This window comes from Carassius carassius, chromosome 39 (assembly GCF_963082965.1).
Source record: "Carassius carassius chromosome 39, fCarCar2.1, whole genome shotgun sequence".
NCBI classification, from domain to species: Eukaryota; Metazoa; Chordata; class Actinopteri; order Cypriniformes; family Cyprinidae; genus Carassius; species Carassius carassius.
Window position 1 is genome coordinate 18,666,365 of NC_081793.1, and position 22,978 is coordinate 18,689,342.

A 22,978-nucleotide genomic window follows, 5' to 3' on the forward strand; every position below is an offset into this window, starting at 1 on the left:
AAAGCATCATGGATTTCACTTGATGGGATAAGCCTTCAATACCACTCTCTTAAGCAGTTAAAACTATAGTGTTGTTCTATGGTCAAATCTTGACAGTTTGTTTGACATTTTAGATCTAGAGAAAACAAGACATGATAGGGTATTGCATCTGAATAATAAAAAAATCTGAAATCCAGCATAACTATTACATTTTCTTCAAATACAGTTTATTTGACTATACATTGGTCACATAAAATTAGCAAAAATATTGGGCTTCCTGCAATGTGTCAAAAATAATGAAATTACTCCTCAAATCACAACAAAATCTAAAACTGAGTAACGTTCGTTTTTTAGTGGGGTCCATAAGGCAATGCAACAGATGTGATGTGATACAGCTCACTGATTTGCCAGTCCTGCTGGGACCTCTGGCTGCTTTTTCATTCCAGTATATTCAGATTACTGAGACACTCTGATGGTGTTCACATTAATGCCCTGCTTAGTTTTACTGTATATCAAAAGGAACCACAGCATGTGCATCGCCACATTGAAAACATGTCCATTCAAGGCAGCAGTGAGTTTGTATTAAAATTCAAAAGATTTGTATACAATGATAAATCATGTCAATTGGTTTGAAATGGATCTTTGTGAATTCTAGAGGTGATCCTTTTCAGAATTCAGTTCTCTAACATGATATAACACCGATCCAAACAGTCTTGGCTCACTGTGGGTGGGATGAAACTATTGTAGGATCAATAACCCTTTAGTCTGCCCTCACTCTGCAGTGTATTACAATCCAGTTTTCATTTTGTTCTTCATGTATTGGGGTCTAGTCAACCGTACCCTTCAATATTCTAAAAATGTGGTGTCACCATTTTGTTTGAAACCTCCAGCACATCATACTTGTATATAAAGATTTGTCCATGAGATGGATTATTATACAAAACACTGGTGTTTTTATTATGTTAAATAATTATAATTAGATAATGTGGAATAGTGCTAAATATTTACAAATTTTTAAACTTTGTATTACTGTTTTCTTTTCTTTTTCTGAAAAACTGAAAAGGAAGGTTAATGCTGCTGCTTCTACAATATGAGAGCCTACAATTACTATATAAATATATATATATATATATATATATATATATATATATATATATTAAAAGCAGTATTTCCTGGTTAACATTTTTTATGAAACTGTTTATAAATATATATACTGCTATATATATAATTATTTTATTTTTTTAATTATTATTTTATTTTTTTAAGCAGTTTTCCTGGTTACAAAACTGTTAACCGCTTAACCCGCATCGGCCGTAAGGGCGTGTCTAGGCATGGCTGTGAATTTAATAACCTTTGTCTTAGAAAAATATTCAGTTAACTATCATAAACTATATATCATTTGAAAGCTTAAACACTCAATGTTCTGAGCTTGTTTTTTTAAATCAATACACCAGAGAGGAAAGGCTTAACATAAATGCTGAAGGACCGGTCATTTAAACATGTGCAAAGTGCACGGCAGTACTTACAGTACATTTCATCGCCTATAATTCTGGTCAGCCTGGACTATTCCAAGAAACACCAGCACACATTTCAAGGTAAGGGTCCACTCTTCAAAATGTATCCCACTTTTTAATCCAAAACTATGAAAAAATAGGGGAAGAAAGATTCTCCTTTTAACAAAAAGGTAACAAAAATTACGACTTTATTCAGCATTGTCTTTTCTTCCGGGTCTGTTGCGAGTGCGTTCACGACGTCGTAATTTTTTTCTTTTTTTTTCTTTTCGATGCCTCAACAAATTCTAACTGACCCTCTGATGTCACATGGACAACTCTGAAGATGTTTTTCTTACCTTTCTGGACATGGACAGTATACCGTACATAGGTTTTCAATGGAGGGTCAGAAAGCTCTCGGACTAAATCTAAAATATCTTAAACTGTGTTCCGAAGATGAACGGAGGTCTTACGGGTTTGGGACGACATGAGGGTGAGTCATTAATGACATCATTTTCATTTTTGGCTGAACTAACCCTTTAAGTTTCCACTCTAACAGTCTAAGAACATTTTTAAAGACAAGATTACTCTGAATGAACATTTTGTTAACGTTACAAGAAGAACGTTTGTACTTTGAGAGAACCTTGCCAGAATGTTAGCCAAAGGTCTGAGAACATTCTCTGATAGCTGGGATATTTCAAGTCTAATAAAGTCATACATTAGTGAGTCTGACTTCAAAGACTGATTTCAACTTATAAGTCACTGAAAAGCTTTCCCTCGTGAACCAGTTGCACCAAGCCTGACTCAGTTCATTGGCATATGTGACACATATACTAATGAGATTTGAGTCTCACTATGTTTAAAATATCAAAGAACTGTGTACATTTATTTTGTGAATATTTGTGTATTTAAATCTCAGCTGAACTGTTCCTTTAAGTTATGTTAAATAAACTAAATAGCCGGGCGGGATCAGGTTTGTGTCAAAGTCTGTTGGAGACTAACGCTCCTGCAGACTACATGTCACTGACTTGTTTCAGTAATTCACATACAACCAGCTGCCACACTCTAATTCTATGCATTAAGCATTCCAGTTGTGTTAGTGCAATTGTGAGGAGCTTCACAATTCATGCGTGCAAAGAGCATGCATTGCAGTTTAGGTCAGGCTTTCAAAAAGGATGTTTGCATCTCATTTGTAGCTTTGACTAATCACTTTGGGGAGGACAATAGAGAGGTATTTCAGAGATTTGCTGTCCCCCCTCAGAGATGAGTAGTGTGTTTCTCTCTTTGCATTGGTCTGTTGTTGACTAATCCTGTTTGTTATCATTTAATTTAGCTTCTAGCTCAAGGGGCAAGGTCCCTCTAACCCTTCAGTGTACTCCTAATAACAATAATTTTCTTAATCAGGATTATTATCTTGTTTTCTAGAAAGAAAATCAAAACATCCTCAAAAAAGTATGTACTTGAACCAAACTGAAGCATACTGTACCACTTCTTGGAGGTCAAAAAAATCTCACCCTTCATGTAAGTCCACTTATCTCTGAACACAGACTCCCTTTAGGAAATCAGGATGAGCAGAGGACACAGTATTCCTCTTAAATCCTCATTTATAATTGCATAAATGTTTAATTTTAACCCAATTTCATAGATTTGAAACAGACTCTCTCTGTACCAAAAATGATAAATTCACCTATTGATGAAACCCACAAAAGCTAATAAAAAGTTTTAGACAATCAGAAAAAGATGTGTGACAAAATAACAGGTTTTTAAGTGCAAAAATAAGTAATTAAGGAATAATGTACAGTCAGCTGGTCATTATTGGTAAATAAACCTGACAGGGTGATTTTGTATCACCCTGAAGGGTTTTATTGTGCCATACTGACTGTCTGTACAATATGCTGTATCTCTTATTACACAACTACTTACTAAAGAAATTATATTTGTTTTATGTTACTTATGTATTAGTAGGAAGCTTTTGCTAAGAAAATATGCAGTGCAACACCATAGAAAACACCGGAACAATATTACCTGAAATTACAAAAAAATGTCTTCCTTGGTCTGGAATGTGTACACACCTGAGTTTGACACTTGTATTACTCTTGTTTAATTGTATATTTCACTTTCTGTAATCGTAGCAGGGAAGTCCAGCTGATAGGTGGAAAGTCCTTTGACTGCACACAAGGTAGTTCAATTTCCCAAAATATAATAGAGACACACAAAACAGCTTAACAAAATTGGAAGCACAACTCATTGGAGGCACCCTGTGCTCTGTATCCCAGGCTCTGAGCCAGTTTCTTTCAACTGCAATTTCGACATACAAAACACAACAGCGTGTCCACTCTGCTGATAAACAAACATTCGCTTGGCTTGCAGCGAAATGATTGGAGGCTTTTCTTGGTATTTGATTGGCATGGTGCTGGCATACACAAGAGATTTCCCCAAGCAGAGAGAGTAATGAGAGAACAATAAATATCTGCTCTACTGACAAAAACACGCCGACTTGACACTAGAGTGGTCAGAGGAGATGTGAAGTGTCACTAAAGACAATTAACAGCCATGGTAATAGTGGGGTGTTGGTGAAATAAGAGTTCTGACTCAGTGCCAATCTTAGACTTCTGGGGGCCCTATGTAAAACTGTGTCATAGGGGATGGGGATATGAGTGGTTATGAACAATTGAATGAAACGTATTTGTCCGCGCTTCCCTCTGTCACGAATCGCGCTCGCAGAAAGATCTTGAGAAACCGTGTCTCCCCCATGGCTCGGTATGCTTTCAACTCATTTTTTTTAGTCTTGAGCAAGAATGCACAACATTCACATTACACGATTTGACAGATTTTTACGTAGAAAGGGGCGACAGCGTATCACATTAAAACAAATGATCATTCATGTTTTTATAACTGCTGGCCAAATTCAGCTTGCGTATTTTGTGTATAGGGAGGGATCGGCTGTGGTCTGACTATAATGACATTGATGCTAGTATGACCTCTGCTTGATTTGTGATGTGTGCCAGCCAATTCCCATTCTCTACATGCTTTTTCACTGCTACTATCCCTTGTGAATCCATTTGGGGTCATCCAAAGTCTTCATAAAAGAAGTATTAAGCGAGGTAATATTGCCTTTTTACATAAGGCTGATTCTAATAATCTCATGTCTCTCTAGATTATGGTTTCAGGGGAAGAGAAGTGGCAGAGGATATTTCCAAAAACAAGAATACATAACCCAGATGTTGGGAGAAAGAGGCTGTGACTCATCAGGAAACTTATTTCTGGGTTCTTGACCTCTGTACTGCTGTAAAAATAAATGGATAGATCCAAATGCTTCGTAGATAGTTGGGGAGGCACTATAGCAGACCTTTTACTAGTAAAAAAAAGTCTGTGCGGTCTGTAAAGTACTTCAAAGAGAAATAAAGGAAATAATGCATCCATTTATAATGGTTTACTCCAGCATAGCTGCCAACACAAGTATAACACAATTTAAAATGCCTAGTTGTCATAGATTTGCTTATATGAAATGCAATTTGAAATCCTAAAAACAGTATTTTTGCATAATACGGTTTAAACATTGGTGAGACAGCCATCAATATAAAAATACAAATTTCCATAATGCATGAGTCTTTTCTACCACAGGAAATATGGAAGCTTAGTGTACAGTGTGCCAGGAGTGGCTTGGCTTACATTTACATTTTCTTGTTTTGGAGGTGCTTTTATTCAAAGCAACTTACAATTGGGGGATACATTAAGCGATTCTTCTTAAATTCTTCTTATGAATGTTAATTACATTCATCATAACTGATTTGCTGGATGACATCTGTAGGTGAGCGTTAGTGCATTCTTTCAGCAAATTGCTAAATTAACCGAGCAGCCAAAGCTTCATGGCTGGATTAATTTCTCAATTTATAAAAGTTTTAATACTTGCTATGAATCTGGTTGCAGTGTTTATGAATACAATGATCTAAATTATCACATGAAAAGATTATATTTATGTAAAAAGGTAAAAAGGAAGAAGACCGAACCACAAAGTCAAAAGCTGCAAACTATTTCACAATTATCTGCAACAGCCAAAAAGGATTCACATCTAAAATACTGCCCACTTCCCAGGTTTCAAACAACAGTCAATGCATACTCTTTGATATAAAAAATAAAACTGTCTGAAACGTTATATATATATATATATATATATATATGTGTGTGTGTGTGTGTGTGTGTGTGTGTTTTTATATCAAAGAGTATGCATTGACTGACGTTTGAAGCCTGGGAAGTGGGCAGTATTTTAGATGTGAATCCTTGCTGTCGCAGATATTTGTGAAATAGTTTGCAGCTTTTGACCTTCTGCTTCAGTCATCTTCCTTTTTACTTTTGAAGACGTGCAAGCACTTATTTTTTAGATGCATGGAAAATCAAAAGTACACCTGACAATATCAGGGGCTTAGTGAGAACATTTATGGATCCATTTTAAATTATTAAATTTCAGGTCTGTTTTTAGTCAGATTACAGTGTTTGCTGCCTGTTGAAACCACCACAAGCAGATGTATGGGTGCAAAATTCAGCAGTGGCAGGTTATTTCCTAGCTTTTGCTGCAGTATATCATATAATATATGGTTTGATTATTATTATTATTATTATCATTTATTTATTTATTTTAGTTGGATGTTTTGATTATTTTATTTGAGAATGCATGAACATCAAAGCTGTGCTGTGAACAAATGATAGGCCTTCTTACAAGTCTACAGGGCAACAGCTCTGACTTGGTTACAATTATAAATTCATTATTTAGTTAATTTGTGGCTGGAATATATATAAGAGCTCTATTTAAGGTTGGGATTGGCTCTCAGGGATGCATGAAAATAAACCGTATTAAACTTTCAGATGCTGCTAGAGGGCAGTATGGTGTTAGGTTGTGCATACCACTCAGCTATTAATAATAAAATCGAGCAGATCTATCTCTCTTTCACTTTGTCGCTCTCTTCCTTTTCTCTCCTTCCTTTAAGCCTATAATGCAGGAAAAAGTGTTCCTATTTCTTTCAAGCTTTTCTATTCCGTGTTTTTGTGAACCTTTGAATAACCTGTTTAAAATGGTTCCTGTAAACAAACAAACAGTGACGCAAATAAAGGCTTAAAAGGCAAGGAGACGTGTTCACAGTCAGTATTCCACTGGGGTTTTGCTACAGATTAAGTTGATACATGAGTGCTGATCAAGAGGTGCCTTTAAGAGAGAAAACAAATCAGAGAAAATCTCTCAGAGACAAAGTGCAAATTAAGTCTTCTGTTTCTCAGATTTCCCCCGCTGAGATAAGGCGTGGGAATCTCTCATGTGTCTACTTCAGAGTTCTCAGAACTGTCACAGACTCGCCAAGATACCAAAGTCTGCAATTGGGTGGTGAAAGATTTCAAAATGGAAATTTCTTATGATGGACATTTTTTAATAATGAACAAAATAGACTTTATTATAAAAGTGATATTATCTGTGATAATATATCCAAATTGATTTTGTAGCTATTTTGAGAAGCTGAATTTTTTATGAGTTTAATGAAAAAACACGTTCATTGTGATGTAATACACTGCCAAAAAAAAAAAAAAAAAAAGGTCCTTAGTATTTTTGTCTTGTTTCTGGTATGGATATCTAAGCATTCATAAATTAAAATACATTAAGAAGCAAAATCACGTGAGATGGAAGTCTTATTTTCTGAAGAAGAAAAAAAAATCATGTCATTCGAACATTTTTGTTCTGTGACTTTTGTTCATTTTTGTTTCAGACACTCCCCCACCATCCTTTGCTCGGGTAAAAAGATAATCCCGTCCCAAAACTCACACCATTGTTTGAGCCAGTGATGTTATGTTCACTCAAACAAACAATTAAAATTCCATTTGGTTGTCGGTAGGGGTGCAGAAATGACATGCTTTACCTTTAAGTTGCATAAAAAATGCATAACTGAGGATCTCCACTAAGTGGCAGTAACCTATGACAGAGAAATGTCTTAGCAGTAAAGTTTTCCTCTGGGTGACTGTGGTGTCAGAGCACCAGACAACGCAGGACCATGGCTCAAACTAATTAGTAAGGGTACTACAGAGGCACTAAAACCTCTCAGACCACAACGTAACTTTAGCCATGTCTTTGCTCATTCAATCACTGCTGAAGTGCAGGCTTAACGGTGTCTCCAGACACTGTAGAACTGTAGAGTTGCATTTGAACGACTGCTGTCAGAAGATACGTTGTCCTGACATAAGGCAGAGTGAAACACTTCGTCAAAGTCATAACAACATGTGACTCTCCTTGACATTCCATGTATCTAAGAACATTGTGTTCATGAGGTGATTTCCTGCTGTCAATCAACCCTGGCAAAGGCCGCAGCGGGCCAAGCACTTCTTCACCAGACAAACGTCCACAAGGACAGTAAATCCTCGCTTAAGAGATGGATGTCATGTATTTATGTAGTGATTGAAGGGTTTGCTGATCTTTTAGATGTTGGATGTTTGGCACAGTTTTGCTAGCATATTACTTTCTGTACAGAAGTTTATTAAACAACATAATATCAATCAGATGTTCAATAAACAACATAATAACAAGCAGCTTACATTTTAGACATTCTTTAATTTTGCTCCACACAAAAACCTGTCTTAAGTTGCTGGGGTATATTTGTAGCAAAAAAAAAATTAATTGTATGGGTCAAAATTATTTATTTTTATTGTATGCCAAAAATTATTAGGATATTAAGATCATGTTCCATGAAGATATTTAAATTTCCTTCTGTAAATATATTAAAACTTCATTTTTGATTAGTAATATGCATTACTAAGAACTTAATTTGAAAAACTTCAAAGACTTACATATTTTTATTTTGCACCCTAAGATTCCAGATTTTTCAAATAGTTGTATCTCGGCCAAATATTGTCCTATCCTAAGAAACCATACATCAGTGGAAAGCCTATTTATTCAGCAGATTATATATTTTGAAATGTACCCTTATGACTGGTTTTGTGGTCCAGGATCACATACAGACATAGTGTGACTGTCACAGGGATGGCCTGACTCCGATTTGTCAGATCCCAAATAGCCTTCATTGGCTGACATCAAATTGATATTAAAACCTTACAGTTTAGTGCAATTGGACCCATCAGTTGGCCATCATCAGTTACGGGAAGAACCAACACCCAGACAAGAACCAGGCCTTCTCCTGCAATTACTCCCACATATCTGTTGATCAGTCTGTACACTGTTATTACAATAACAGACAATAGTACATACAATAACATTCAACTTTGCATTGATTTCTTGTTGTTCAGTTTATGACTCAACTGTCATTTTCTATTTCATATTGTATTCCTCCTACCTTTCCCATGTATCCCTTCCTGATGTCCTCCATGCAGATGTGACTTTTACAGGAGCCACAGGAGACCAGCACAACATCTATTAATGTGAGAGTGGTTTTGGAGTCCAAGCAAAAACAGGCCCAAAATTTGACGATGATCTTTGGCCCTCAGAGACAGCAACAGCTAATTTGCTCAAGAGCAAAATGATTGACCTACAAATAATATTCCCTGAAACAAATGACAATCTAGTCTAAAATACTAGAGCTGTGGATGGTGTTTGCCATGTGCACCAGAGCATACTATCAACTTGCATTGCACATCTATATCTGAAAGGGCAAAAATACTCCAAACCTCATTTCCAGCCCTTTGAACTTTATTTACCAACCAAGGCAGTGTGTCATCAAATGAACCTGGCTATATTAAAGTCTGAGATCTGAATTCCTGAGGAGTCCAGATGACTCCATGCAGGAGACTTGAATATGGAATATTCCTTTGGCTGGTTTTCCATTTTTTTCTTGAATTGATGGAGTCTAATCCTAATGTCTTTTCTGATAAGCCCAGCACCATTGATTGCAATGAGGTGACGTTGGCGTACTTCTGAATGAGTGGTCCGGCATTTGCTCTGACCTCTCTCCGGCTCATGGTCTCCCATTAATTGAAATGGTGGCACATTTGCATGGACTTATTGCATGATGAAGGAGGCCGGCATTAATTTTGCTCATGTGTAAACTCAACATCAGATCACACCAACTGCCACATGAATACTAACACTGTATGTTAATTTCAGTGGAGAGCTTTTAGCTCCTTTATAGTCACAAAAACTATATGCATATGCAACCCCCCACCCCAACCCTTGCAAAAACAAACCCTGTATATTAACACTATATATATTTTTTTAACACACTACAGTTTAACATTAAGTTAGTTTATATGCTGAATCTTAATGATCTTATCCATGCATGTTATATTTGAGGCAAAATAATAAAAAAAATAATAATAATAAATGACCTCATAATTTGTAATGAAAACACAATCTTCCAGTGAAAACATACCGATGATGTTTGCCAGGCTTCTCCAATCATTTTGTCAGCTTAAAACTACCCATTTTTTATTAATGACCAAGCTCAAATTCAAATATGCCTGCATCCAATAAATAACTGATGGATAGAATCAATTCCCCAACCTACATTTTTTTTTAAATCTTGTATACGTTTCATGTGAATGTACATCATAATATGTTATATCATAACTTTAATGTGCAATGAACCTTACAATGAAAATTACATTTTAATTTTTAGCATCTATTAATTTAGGTTAATATCAATTTATGTACATACTAATATATATATATATATATATATATATATATATATATATATATATATATATATATATATATATATATATTTACATTTAAAATTGTGTACATTTAAACTAGTGTATTTATAAACAAGATAGAATTACAAATGAACAATAGTATATTTCTTAATTACCTCATACTATTAAATGTTGTGAAAAATGATTTGTTAGTTCATGATACATTATGCATTAATTGTTTTTGCCCTTCCCATTGAGAAATGTTTTTGATAGAAATGTTCTTTGAAAAAAAGAGACAATGTATTACACCATAACACAGCAGATCCAGTAAAAATGTGGGAGTAAGCTGTGTAAAGTTCATTCTAAATCCATGCCATCTCAACACCTTTCAGCACTAATCATAAACAAGTTCTGAATGTGGATTCCTTTGTATAAGGGTAACATATCTTTGTAAAAAAAAAAAACTGAACAAGGCTGGCTTTCTTCGATAAAAGTGCTGAAAACTCCCAGGTATGTATCAAGTACCCACTGAGAATAGTCTTTCGGGGTATTATTTAAAGGGATGACCTTTTGTGTTAAACAACATGCCATCATTAAAGTAAAGGACTTTTCACAGTGTGTTACACCCACTTCGGCCAGTCCCGATTATTCCTGTAAAGACTCTGTCTGTGCTTATTATATGAAATCAACACTGCAAAATGTTTATCTTGGAACACCAAAGTGGAAAAAATGTTGATTACATCGCTAACAGTAACTTGACGGAAGGAAAAGCTTAATCACAGACATCCCAAGTCTCCCGGAAGTTCCGGGAGTCTCCCGCATATTGAAAGCGGCTCCCTGAGACCCGCCAATTAGTTAAAATCTCCCGGAATCTAGACCGAGCGAGCAAAAGCGCGCATGCGAAACAGATACTGTGTTTCAAACCGTGTAGCGCACGCACGGCAGAGAGAGAGGGACCGAGAGACCTTGCGTGTGTGTGCTAATGTGCGTGTGTGCGAAGCGCATGTAAGACAGAGAGCATCCTGATTGGCCTGTTTCTGCAAATCAACCAATCAATTGTCAGTGTGGGCGGGCTTTTATCTCTTGTCCTGAACAAAATTAATCAGTTATGTCTATCTAAAAACAGGAGCACCATTGCAGAGGGAGAGTGCCACAACACAAAAAAGTATAAGACACATTTTACGGCAGACTACACGAAAGTGTACTCCTGTCTTATAGGTGTCAAACATAATGACAGTCTTGCCATTGCCAATGGAGGGTTATATGATTGCAAAAGGCATGTTGAGATGAGTTGACAAGTTTAATTTCATCTGCATATTATTCAGGCTAGTTGCCAAGGCTACATGAAAACAACAAACTCCTTAGACCTGTTTAAAGTTGCAATGGAAAATAAATAAAAGCAGTTTACATAAATTGTATAAGCAGATTATATAAATATTAAAAGTAACATATTTAAACATAATTAAAGAATAATTACATAGGCCTATAGCTTATAGAAATAATATTTTATGCTTTTATATCTGTTAGGAACCACAACATGTTAGGGAGGCTAAGCGCAGGGAAGGTTGCTCCAATATATCTCAGTTCTCCCATTCAGATAGGCGTCTCACTAAGAAGGTGACTACAGCTTAGATGTATTTCCTTCCCTTTTGGAGGAGGGGGGGGGGGGGGTACCTCCCTGAAATGACTTTTTGCAGGTTGGGATGTCTGTAATCACCTCTGTCCAGGGGCGGGTCTACGTGGTGGCCAGTGCCCCCACCCCCTCCCCCCCGAAATTCGACCACTCCAGGTGCCCCCCTATAAGATGTCTTGTGATTGGTTCATTTTATGGCCAATCATTTTATAGACTCTACTGAAGTTCGCGATTCAGAGAAGTGCAGCGTCGTCAGAGAAACAACGCTCGTCGCGGACTTCAAGTGTGGGAAGTCGAGACACTAGTGATGGGAAGTTCGGATCATTATACCGACTCGGATTTTTGAGTCGCGTTCAGCAAAATGAACAAATCTTTTTTCGAGTCATTTCGTTAATTTAGCAAAATGTAATTAAAATGTTACGTGCTACTTCCCCAACACATCTAGTAGGCTACTTACGCAAACGTTGATCACACTACAAACAATACAAAACTAAAATGCTATAAGATACAGAAAAGATTAATTAATTATTTACCTGGGTCTTCAGTCTGTGATTAACTCACCTCTTATCTGACAAGTCTTCGGGTTCAAATAATTTCTTAATCACGTGACATATCCATGCGCTATTTCTGTCGCTGTTTTTGTTACTGTTTCTTGAGGATCTGTGGTGTGTTATTATTTTATAAATAAATAAAACCCTGTTATAAATAAAATATTTATCAATTTGTCTTTTTGACTGTCTATCAGTAAATAAACACTAGGCTATACAATAATATAATAATCCAAGTATTTATAGCCTAGTTAAATTTTTAATCCAATTTTGAATTTGCTGATATACTAATTGCTTTTCCTAGGCAGACTTGACAAATTGGTCTAATATATGTATAAGATGCTTGCTCAAAAAGGACATAATGACATAAATTAAAAACAAATAACATTTTGAATCCTAAACAAGTATATAGTCTAATCTGAAGGGTGAACTCAAAAGACATAAATCATACAATAAGGTCATTTTTGAAGATTAGAATCCACTGTAAAAAAAAAAACAAAAAAAAAAAAACACTCAAAGTGCTTTCGCCGTCATAGAGACAACTCGTTCTTCCCTAGTTACATTAAAGATTCGAATCGTACAAGAACGACACATCACAAGACACCAAACAAAGAGCTGGTAGGTAAGCTTTATGTATGGTTTAATATGTTTGTATGGTTTTCTCAGATCAATGTTTTTACCCGTCAGGCTCTACTCGCGTTGGTCGTGGTTGATTTCAATCGAATGTTCAGTCAACGTTTAATAAAACACAATAAAAGTAAAATACGCTGGGCGCTATCAAACAATGAACAGTCATGGTGATTTGCATATTTTGTGTCAGTTTATTTTGTGACAGTGACTACATAGCAAGATTGCACCAAATGACAAAATGCACAGAATGTTCCATAATAATAATTGTCTGGTGACACGTTACTTGTTAATGCATGAGAGTAAGTCAGTTAGATAGTCAGTTAAATTGTCAGGCCTAACTTAGTCATTTACACGTGAAATGACATGGATGCATTCTGTGCATTTCATTCACAATTTGAATTTTTTCTTTTTTTTTTTTGAGATTGAGAATAACAGACACACATAAGTGTTTCTTTTGAAGGCAGGGAAGAGAGCAGTGCCAAGCCATGAAAAGAGGTAGGGAGTTTCTTTCAAATAAAAAAAATAATTTATTCTCAAATTTAACGTGGATATATATACAGGGATGGCAAAAAAATAAATTAATCAAAAATGTGCTTTATTACTGCATTTGTTTACAAGTAAATTTATTCAATTAAAAAAATAAAAAATAAATAGGATTTACGTAATATACTGTAGAATTTAGCTTTTTTTTTTTTTTTTTGTCACCTGCGGCCACCCCATTTGGAGGCAGTGCCCCAGCATGGCCCCCCGACTGAAACTGCTCTAGACACGCCCCTGCCTCTGACAAAAAAAAAAACAAAAAAACATTTACCTTAAACCTGTTTGCTTGATTTCATTTTGCAAGAGCAGCTTGATATGGTACATTATGTTCTGTGTTTCATTATTAATTCTCTTTATTTTGAGACACAGAAACACAAACGTGTAATACAAATCCCCATGTGTGGGAATCTTCTGTCTGCTAGTTGAATGAATGAGCTCAGGTAATAGCTCATTAGTCATTCACAAATATCAGAAGCACACACATTTCCAGAGTGCCTCCTCACAATGCATTCCCCCCCAACCAATCTCTCTCTCCCCTCCCCTCCCCCTCCTTTCCTCTCCCCTCATCTCCCCTCCCACTCTATGCTAGTGTGTGAGTAGCTCTCTCTCTTCCTAGCTCACAGGCACGCACTCTTAGTGGAGGAGAGGGTTTCGAAATCCAGCTGTAGCTCAAAGTGATCGCCTCCTTGGGCATATCCATCTAAGAGGATTGTGCCCTTTTCGCCCTCGTATCACTTTTTTTGTTGTTCTGAAACTGTAGGGTTTTTCTTATCTGCCACTCAGGTTTGTGATATAGTGATTGTTCTGCTGAAAAATAACTGAAGTTGTTCTTACATGGCTGAAGCACCTGCCTATGACTAATTTGCGCTTTTTGTACTGACTTGATCTGTGTGTCCTAACAAACATGACACAGCTTAAGTATTTTTCTTTTTGGTCTACTGGAATGGTTTCATTTTGCCATTCAAGGAATACTTGCTGACAACGTAGTAGGAATCCAGGAGTAAACTCTTAGGAGAAATCATGAGCTGGACTCATTACAAATGCTAAACTTCTGTCTGCTTGGAGCTACGCCATCTGAGGAATCCAATCAAGGTAAAGCATTATTTTTGTAAAGCTTCTTGTATTTGGTCACTTATCTGAAATGATTTAACCAATATGGTAAATAAGTTGAGTTCATTATTTTGAGGGTGTAGGATCTAGCTTTAAATATTTTGTTGATGGTTAAGCATTGGTCATTTGATAGAAGTAGTTAATTAAAATCAGCTGACTTTAAAGCTATTACATCAAGTAGTGGGAAAGTTAATCCACCTCTCATTGATAGGAGTGCTGATTTTCTTGGCAGAATTTATGGCACACTAAAAATGTTTGACCTTACATGTACCACAGGTTAAAACATTGCTTATTTAAATATATATATATATATATATATATATATATATATTTTATTCAAAACTTACAAACAAGCCTGTGAAAGGAATTTGAGACACAAAAACATGTCTGAACAACTATTGGTTAAAATACTATTTTATATTAGCTTATATGAATTAGGGGCATATTAAAAATACCTAATATGCACCACAAGTTATAATACAGTTTTTTATTATTCAATTTATAGTTTTATAGTATAGTCATAACTTAACATAAGTCGAATTTAAGATTGACCTTTGAATTGACCTGTATCGTAGATTAAAACCACTGAAGAAAATCTTTATTTCATTCATAATTACAAAATAAGTCTGTAAGTGAAACTACTTCCTGTTCAATAACTATTTAACCACTTTTTACCATTAATTCCTTTGTAGAGATGACCACTGTGTCAATGGAGCCCATAGTGGTGATGGTGGAGAAGGTTTCCAACGTCACTGAGCTTCCAGTTGAAGCTTCTACTAAAGACATGGCTGCCACCTTCACTATTGGCACCATCCTGTCCCTAATGTGTCTGGTGGGTGTGTCTGGAAATATCTACACGCTCGTGGTCATGTGCCACTCCATGCGCTCGGCTGCCTCTATGTACATCTACATCATCAACCTGGCACTAGCTGATCTGCTTTACTTACTCACGATTCCATTTGTGGTGTGCACACATTTCCTGAAGGGCTGGTATTTTGGAGATGCCGGATGTCGAATCCTCATCAGCATGGACTTCCTTACAATGCATGCAAGCATTTTCACCCTTACTGTCATGAGCACAGAACGTTATTTTGCTGTCCTCAAACCTCTGGATACAGTCAAACGCTCGAAGAGTTACAGAAAAGCAATCGCCCTCTTGGTGTGGACGGCCTCATTGATTCTCACCTTACCCATGATTATCAGCGTCCAGCTGATGACGGAAAGCTCCAAGCCAATGTGTCAACCTACCCTGAGCCCTCTCTCATATAAAATCTACATCTCCTTTCTCTTTGGCACCAGTATTGTAGCTCCAGGGGTGATAATCGGGTACCTGTACACACGCCTGGCACGAACCTACTGGATTTCCCAAACTGAGACTTTCAAGCAGACCAAGAAGCTCCCAAACCAGAAGGTCTTGTATCTGATCTTCACTATTGTGCTTCTGTTCTGGGCCTGCTTTCTGCCTTTTTGGATCTGGCAGCTTCTAGGTCAGTTTAAGCCCGAGCTGGATCTCTCCACCAAGGCCAAGCGCAACATTAACTATCTGACCACCTGTCTGACCTACAGCAACAGCTGCATCAATCCATTCCTCTACACCCTGCTCACCAAGAACTACAAGGAGTACCTCCGTAAAAGACAGAGGACATGGACAGCTGGCAGCTACCTCAACCGACGGAGTCGCTTCCAGCGGTCGCCGCGTCGCTCCTTATCCTCCAGCAGTCAGCATTGCACGGATAGCTTTGTGCTCGCTCAAACTTCTCGCATCAACAACAGTAGCCTCTAAGGTAGGTTGTTGATCTTGTCTTTTTGGCCTTCTATCATAACGTCAGTGTGAAAGAAAAAGATCCTGTCTGAATGAAACCAAATCTTTTCCAGTTTACCTTCATCTTCGCTCAGTCTAGCGGTTCTGTTTTGAATCAACCTTGGCCAGACTGTTTTAGTTTTGCGGTCTTGGGTCTGATTTTCGGACTGCTCTTTACTCTGCAAAGGGCTATAGCTGATATATGAGAACTTGAAATGCTTGACAGATTGCTTATTGTGACATTTTAACGCTTCATGAATCAACATTATATTTAATTGTATGACAATCTTTAATTTATTTATTTACTATAATGGATGTAATGCTTGCAAATGATGACCTATTTAAGTAGATCCGACATTTAATTAAAATAAATTTCATTCTGAAACATAACTATGATATAACTCTCGAGATTTGTTCAAAATTGGTTCATAGATAATTGTTATAGTGTAACTGCTGGTGCAGGTAAAATAGGCCAGATGATAATTAGGTTCCTCTGACTGGATATCAGCACCAAATGACTCTCCAATCAGCAGAACTGATACCTCTGCATGCCTGCATTGTACGAATGACAGTAGACTGAAAGAGTAAAGTTCTAACAAGGCTGGAATAGGCTACAAGCATGGTTGAGTTAGGAAGAAAATGTGCTTACATTATCAACAATGAATTACTCACAGTATCTTTCTGCAATAAGTCTGTCTGGGATCCCTCAGGAAAAAGGACAACAAAACTCCCCCCAGATTAGAACTTGATCTTATTATAAAATTAATTTTAAATTTCCCAGCAAATTACTAAATTAAAAACAGAATGGAGAAAGGAAAGTGAAAAAAAGAGTATACCAACACTCGTTATATTATATACATTAATTCTCAGATCCTATTTGTGTTTCAGTTTGACTCATTCAGCTTTGCAATTAGTGTTAGCTGAGTACATATTTGTCATTAGGCTTTTTTATATTTTTTTATTTTTTTTTTTATCTCCACTAAAAATACAACAGGTAATGGAATTTTAACCAGCCTGCAGCCTGATACTGTCATGAAAATAATATTTTTTTCCAAGAAATGCAAATAAAAAAGCTTTCTAAAAAAACATAAAGAAGTCAAGAAAGAAATAAAGAAAAAAACAAAGTAACAAAGAAACAAGTTCATTGAATTGAAAGCTGAACAAGAAAGTCACAAACTGTCAATTCAATCACTGCCATATCATCACTTCCAGTCTCCAAAGATTATGCAGGTTGTTGTTTCTTTTTCTTTTTTTCTTTTTTTTTTTTTGTCTCAATGTCGCATTATGCTTCCATTATCTGACTTCAGAGCACTGAGCGAGGAAATCAGTCAGCACAGCAATGGAACTATTCTTCTGAGGTCTTTCCTCTTGGGTGGATTTTGACAATCTGTCTTTGGCGGGCCACATGACCCATATTTAAGAAGTGATGGACATTGCCAGAAAGAAGACCTGTGTGTCCCTGCAACTCTAAAAATAACCTGTCCTCTACAACAGCCTCTGCACACAGTCTTGCAATGTCTCTGTTTGGTGCAGACACTAAATCAAAATTACACGAAATGATTACTCTTTCCCTGAGCTTTAAATATTGATTCACCAATATTGGGGATGTTATTGCTATAATTAGGTGGATGTAACAAACATTATTATTTTTGTTAAAATTATTTAAGCATGTGAACTATAATTCCGAATTCACTATGAGTGAATTAATTTGTTATAATTTGAAATAAAAAAGGGGGGAGAATGGATGGAAATGGCTAATAAATGTAACAATTAATTGCAAAGAAACCACAAGTAGCACAATGAATTGCCACTGTGCCAAACATTTCTGTGAGACGTGTGTGTCGCAATCTTTAACATTCCGCCTCTATTCTATTCTATTCTCTATTTTATTCTATTCTACTCAAATGGCCTCATGGGCGGGCCTTGGCCAATGAAAGTTGCCATGAATTCCAGACCTGGCTACACGAGACTAATGCAAACGTGCTAGATGGATGTGTTTGACCAATTTGCTCTTGTCTGGCATCTTTTGTCTTGCAATGCAAAGACTGCTTGGTGAGTGTTAATTTTAGACCCTGACTATAAAAAGATCCATTGTTGTGCATTAATTATAATCTATGACTATGAGTAGGATACGGAGATGTCGATCACATTTACAGGGCCATTGATTCCTTCTGTTGCTCCACTGATCCGAGCACTGTAAATGTGTCAGGGTTTCCCCTTACTGAGGACACTAGTAAATGTGGCTTTCTCTGATATTAGAGGGTCACAGAACAGCACAGTTCCATCACCCCACGTCACCCAGCAGGCTACCGCAGTATCTGTCTTGCAAGGCGAGGTGAATAAGCAAGGTCAGGCCATTACAGATAGTTGACACCGCCATCACTCACACAACACCTAGCTAGTTTTAATGCACACTCATGCGTTAATGACTTTTTGTGAAATAATCATTGCAGCTCAGATCCCTTCAGTCTTTATCCTGTCAAACTGTACAGGAAACCCACATTCTGTGCCAAAATGACCAGCTTCTCCCCATAACCCTTTAGTTCCTCCTTTTGCAAGAACTGGAAAACATTGTTATGCAACTTAAGAAACATTCAAGACATCGTATCTTTTCATCTGTAAATGTATCCCCATTTTAGATGAAAAGAATCTATGAGTTTGTATTATTCTCTTGATTATTCTGAAATCCACTGGAGGTTTGCAGTCTTTCACTGATAAGCTTACATGAAAGCTTTAGTTTTAGTGCTTTGCCAAGGCTTTGGCAATGTAAAACACAACCACTGGATGATTGATGTTTTAATGGTACATTCTTGTTCTTGTTTTTCCCTGTGTTTTATGATGATGAATGATAAATGTGACTCTAGGGTGAGAGATTACATTGTGTACTCTTGTCTGAATCATATAGTTTTTTTTCCATTAATTTACATTTACATCTATTAATTTTGCAGATCCTTTTATCCAAAGTGACTTTATCCAAACATACTTGAGAGTGATTTTGTGCCTCTAGGATGGGACCGTGATCAACCGCTCATTTACCAACCGTAGACTTCTGAAAGCAGTGTGACATGGGCTTTCTTGGATTTATTGAAATCAAGACATGCTGCTGAATTCATCAATCAAAAAAGATACAAAAGGAAAAAGATTAAACTTGTTTAAGCTTGATGTTCTTCAGAGAACTAAGCCTTTGAGAGAAGGACATTACAATGAAAATAGACAGATGAGAGAATGTGGATTACAAAGATCAACAAATGAGTCATTAGAAGTCAGAGAGACCCATTAATACGGACCTTAATAATTAAGCATTATCTTTACTGACACTGACCACAGAAATAGAATGTGAAAGACGGCATACAGATATTAACCATTAAAGATTTTAAATAAATATTCAACAACAGATATATTCCTGCATTTTATTATAACATTTCCCTTAAGCCTGGTTCACACGGGACGATTTTAAAATTGAGAGACCCCACACACGGCGATAAAAAATCACGGGTCAGTTTTGGTCGTACAGTGTGTGGTGTTCAGCCACACGGCAAAATCAACACATCACACACGATTTGACTCCCGAGCATTCCCAGGTCAGACAGGAAATCTCGCAAAATCCTTCGAGATCAAACGTGACTTCAGAGTAAACAATCATGGCGGACGAAGAGGATGCAGTGGCCATAGATTGTGCTTTGTTTGTAACCGAAAAAAAAAACATAAGAAAAACAAGAAAAGGCGATGGTCAAAGAAGTGGAGACAAAGTCCTCCATCTCCGACGTCCACCGGACTTTCTGGTGCGCCATGCCGCCGGCTGTTCTGATTTTGTTTCCCGGTACTTCCTCGCCGCCTCGTCACCTCGCTTTCTGATTGGCTACACGTCACAGTCCACAGGCTGCATGATCGTTTGTCCTCGGGGGACACCACACACAAGAAGAAATCGGGCCAAATAAATCCAACATGTTGGATATCCCCGATTTGAGATCGGAGCGGTCCCGATGTCCTTCCGAGCAGAGGAGAGCAGTCTTAAAACACCACACATGGCAGGAATATCTGATCAGATTATTTTACGATAATCGGAGCATCCTTAAGATTGTCGGAAGGTGTCAATCGGGGCTAAAATCGGCCTAATTATCCTGCCGTGTGAACCAGGCTTTAGAATGTACAGTCCTGTGAATGATAAAGAAGCGTATTCATTCTTAAAATGTGAAAAAATGAAAACAAACAATACAAATTGTAATATACACAATTGTGGTCGCAAAAGCCTATACAATAGATGAGAAAAGTCAGGACTGATAGTAATTAATAGCAGATGTTTAAAAATAATGAGCAGATGTGATTCACAAGATTTACGCTTCAAAGTTTCTGCCGTTTCTATGTATTCACAACATCCGTTTTGATGCTGGACAGGGATCCTACGGAAGAAGATAATTAACAATGTCACTACCAAATCTACCCTCGGCTGTTGGAAAACACAAACATGAAGGCACAAGAAAAAAAGTATATGACCTTCTGCTGGCTGAGAAAATACCATATGTGATGAGCTGACAGATGCAAACTGTCTTAAAATCAGTTCCCTGGAGTTAAAGGCTAAAGTGGTTTTGTGCTTTTAGAAAGAGAGTAGCTACATTTGTATTCAATATTTGTTCAGTTTTAACTTCATTCTGGTAAGTCTTTGTGAACATACTGTATGCTCATTTATATGTTAATTTCTTCTTCCCATACTCAAGCCCCCCCCCCCCCCCCCCCCCACATAGTCTTTGAGGCCAAGATTGAAAAAGCTCTTGTTAGCTTACTTCACTCCTTGTACCTGTTCTAGTGTTGTTGTTTTTTTAAGTTTGTGTTTGCTGAGAGTCCTTATAACATTCTTTAGGAATGATTTCCTGTATTAGACTTAACTGATGTTACTGACAGTGGTTAGAACAAAGTGTTCAATTCTGTGTACTTACACATTGCAAGGGTGTTTATACAAGGAAAATAAAAATACACATTGGATACAGTGTGGTCAAAAACTCTGAGAGCACTAGTGGAATTTATATTATTTATTATTTATTATTATTATTTGCAGATTGCAGAGTAATAGAAACTAGAAGGAGGAATCTCTCTCAATCCACTCATGCCGTTTCTAGTCTTTTTTGTTTGTTTGTTTTTAGCCTTTGTGTTTTCCTGGAATAGTTTTAGTCAGTGGAGATGAATTGTGCAAATAACTAATTGTTGAATTTTGTTTATAGAACTTGTTTATAAAAGCAATGCCACAGTGACATTCTATAGTACTATACAATCTTTTATTTTATTTTTTTTATTGAATTTTTTTTATTTTTATTTTTTATTTGATTTTATTTATTTTACTTTTATTTTACAAAGCTTACTCTTTATGTTCTCTCAGAGCTATTTGTGCTTTTTCTTGGCATGCCATTTGCTTACTGCAGTAGCAAATGAGTATATTTTGTTAGCTAAGATGTATGAGTTTCCCAATGCCTTGTGAAACACTCAATGAGGGACTGGATCACATGGTCAACTGAACCACAGAGCAACAGCAACGGAGGCAAGGAAACAGCAACGCAGCTCCATCCCTCTCTATAGTGCATTCCACAGGTGTAAAGCAATTAGAAAAAGGATAGAGACCAGCGGGATGTATTTCTTACAGAAAGTAAATCAAATACTTCTTGGTTGTGCAAAATACGGTACACAAGGATGTACAAGGACACCGTGTGCTGACCCTGTGTTTGTTCGCCTTGTCTTTTCTGCAAGTGCATGGACATGTCTGTACAGTTCATTATGAAACAGTTCACAATACAGCTGATGCCCCCTGACCTTTCTATGTTGCAATGCCCTTTTACTTCGTTAAAGGAATAGTAAATCAAAACTGAAAATTCTGCATCATTTACTCACCCACATGTTGCTTGACTTGTGTAACTTTTATAACTTTCTTCTGCAGAACATAAAAAATAAAGAAATAAAAGAATATATATACATATATATTAACATTTTTTTTTCTGTCGTAAGTCAGTGGTAACCAAAATTATTTGGTTTACATTTATGGATTTGGCATTCAAGTAACACATTTGAGCAGGTATTGCTTTCCTTGTTCTGTAATGAAAAAAAATATATATAAAAACATTACATTATTTATTCTGATCTTTTTCTCCCTTTACAGTCTCCATGGTGCCCCTGAGAACTTTTGCAAACTTTGTGACACTTCTGTTTCCCAGAAATGAAATTCAAAAATAGATTGTGTTTGACCTTAAAGGTGCTGTAGGAGATTCTCAAATTCTGCCAGAGTTAGCCACCCCCATCAAATGTATATAAATACATACCTTTCATTTCTTCTATCTTCATCATGTTGTGTCTGGTTCGGACGCTCTGTGGGGCTGTCAGCGAGACACATTGATTCCTCAGGACACCAGTTTCTGTGGTACCTGTAAGGAACTAGGGACATTTTATGTGTGGTGTTCCAAAAAGTCACTTGCAGCAGTAATAAATGTATAAAAGTCTCAAGAGAAAAAAAAGTGACTTATTGCTATTTCTTAACAGGCACTATTTCCCCAATTGGCAACCTCTTAAGGCTTTCTGGAAGCTGTAAAATCTGCCTGATGGCTCCAGTAACTCACATTTACAACACTTTACACACACTCATACC

General features: G+C 36.8%; 1 protein-coding gene across 2 annotated transcripts in view; it reads left to right on the forward strand.

Annotated features, from left to right (window-relative positions):
* Window positions 1-14,068: 14,068 nt before the first annotated feature.
* Window positions 14,069-22,978, forward strand: part of LOC132121078 (urotensin-2 receptor-like) — a 32,541-nt gene continuing 23,631 nt past the window's right edge. The window contains exons 1-3 of one of the 2 annotated variants that reach the window (XM_059530259.1): window positions 14,069-14,534; window positions 15,245-16,336; window positions 16,428-16,586. In XM_059530259.1, the coding sequence (XP_059386242.1) occupies window positions 14,483-14,534; window positions 15,245-16,335 (1,143 nt within the window). In that variant the 5' untranslated portion in view covers window positions 14,069-14,482 and the 3' untranslated portion in view covers window position 16,336; window positions 16,428-16,586. Of the gene's footprint in view, window positions 14,535-15,244; window positions 16,337-16,427; window positions 16,587-22,978 lie in introns of those variants that run through there. The other variant, XM_059530260.1, reaches the window with a different exon arrangement.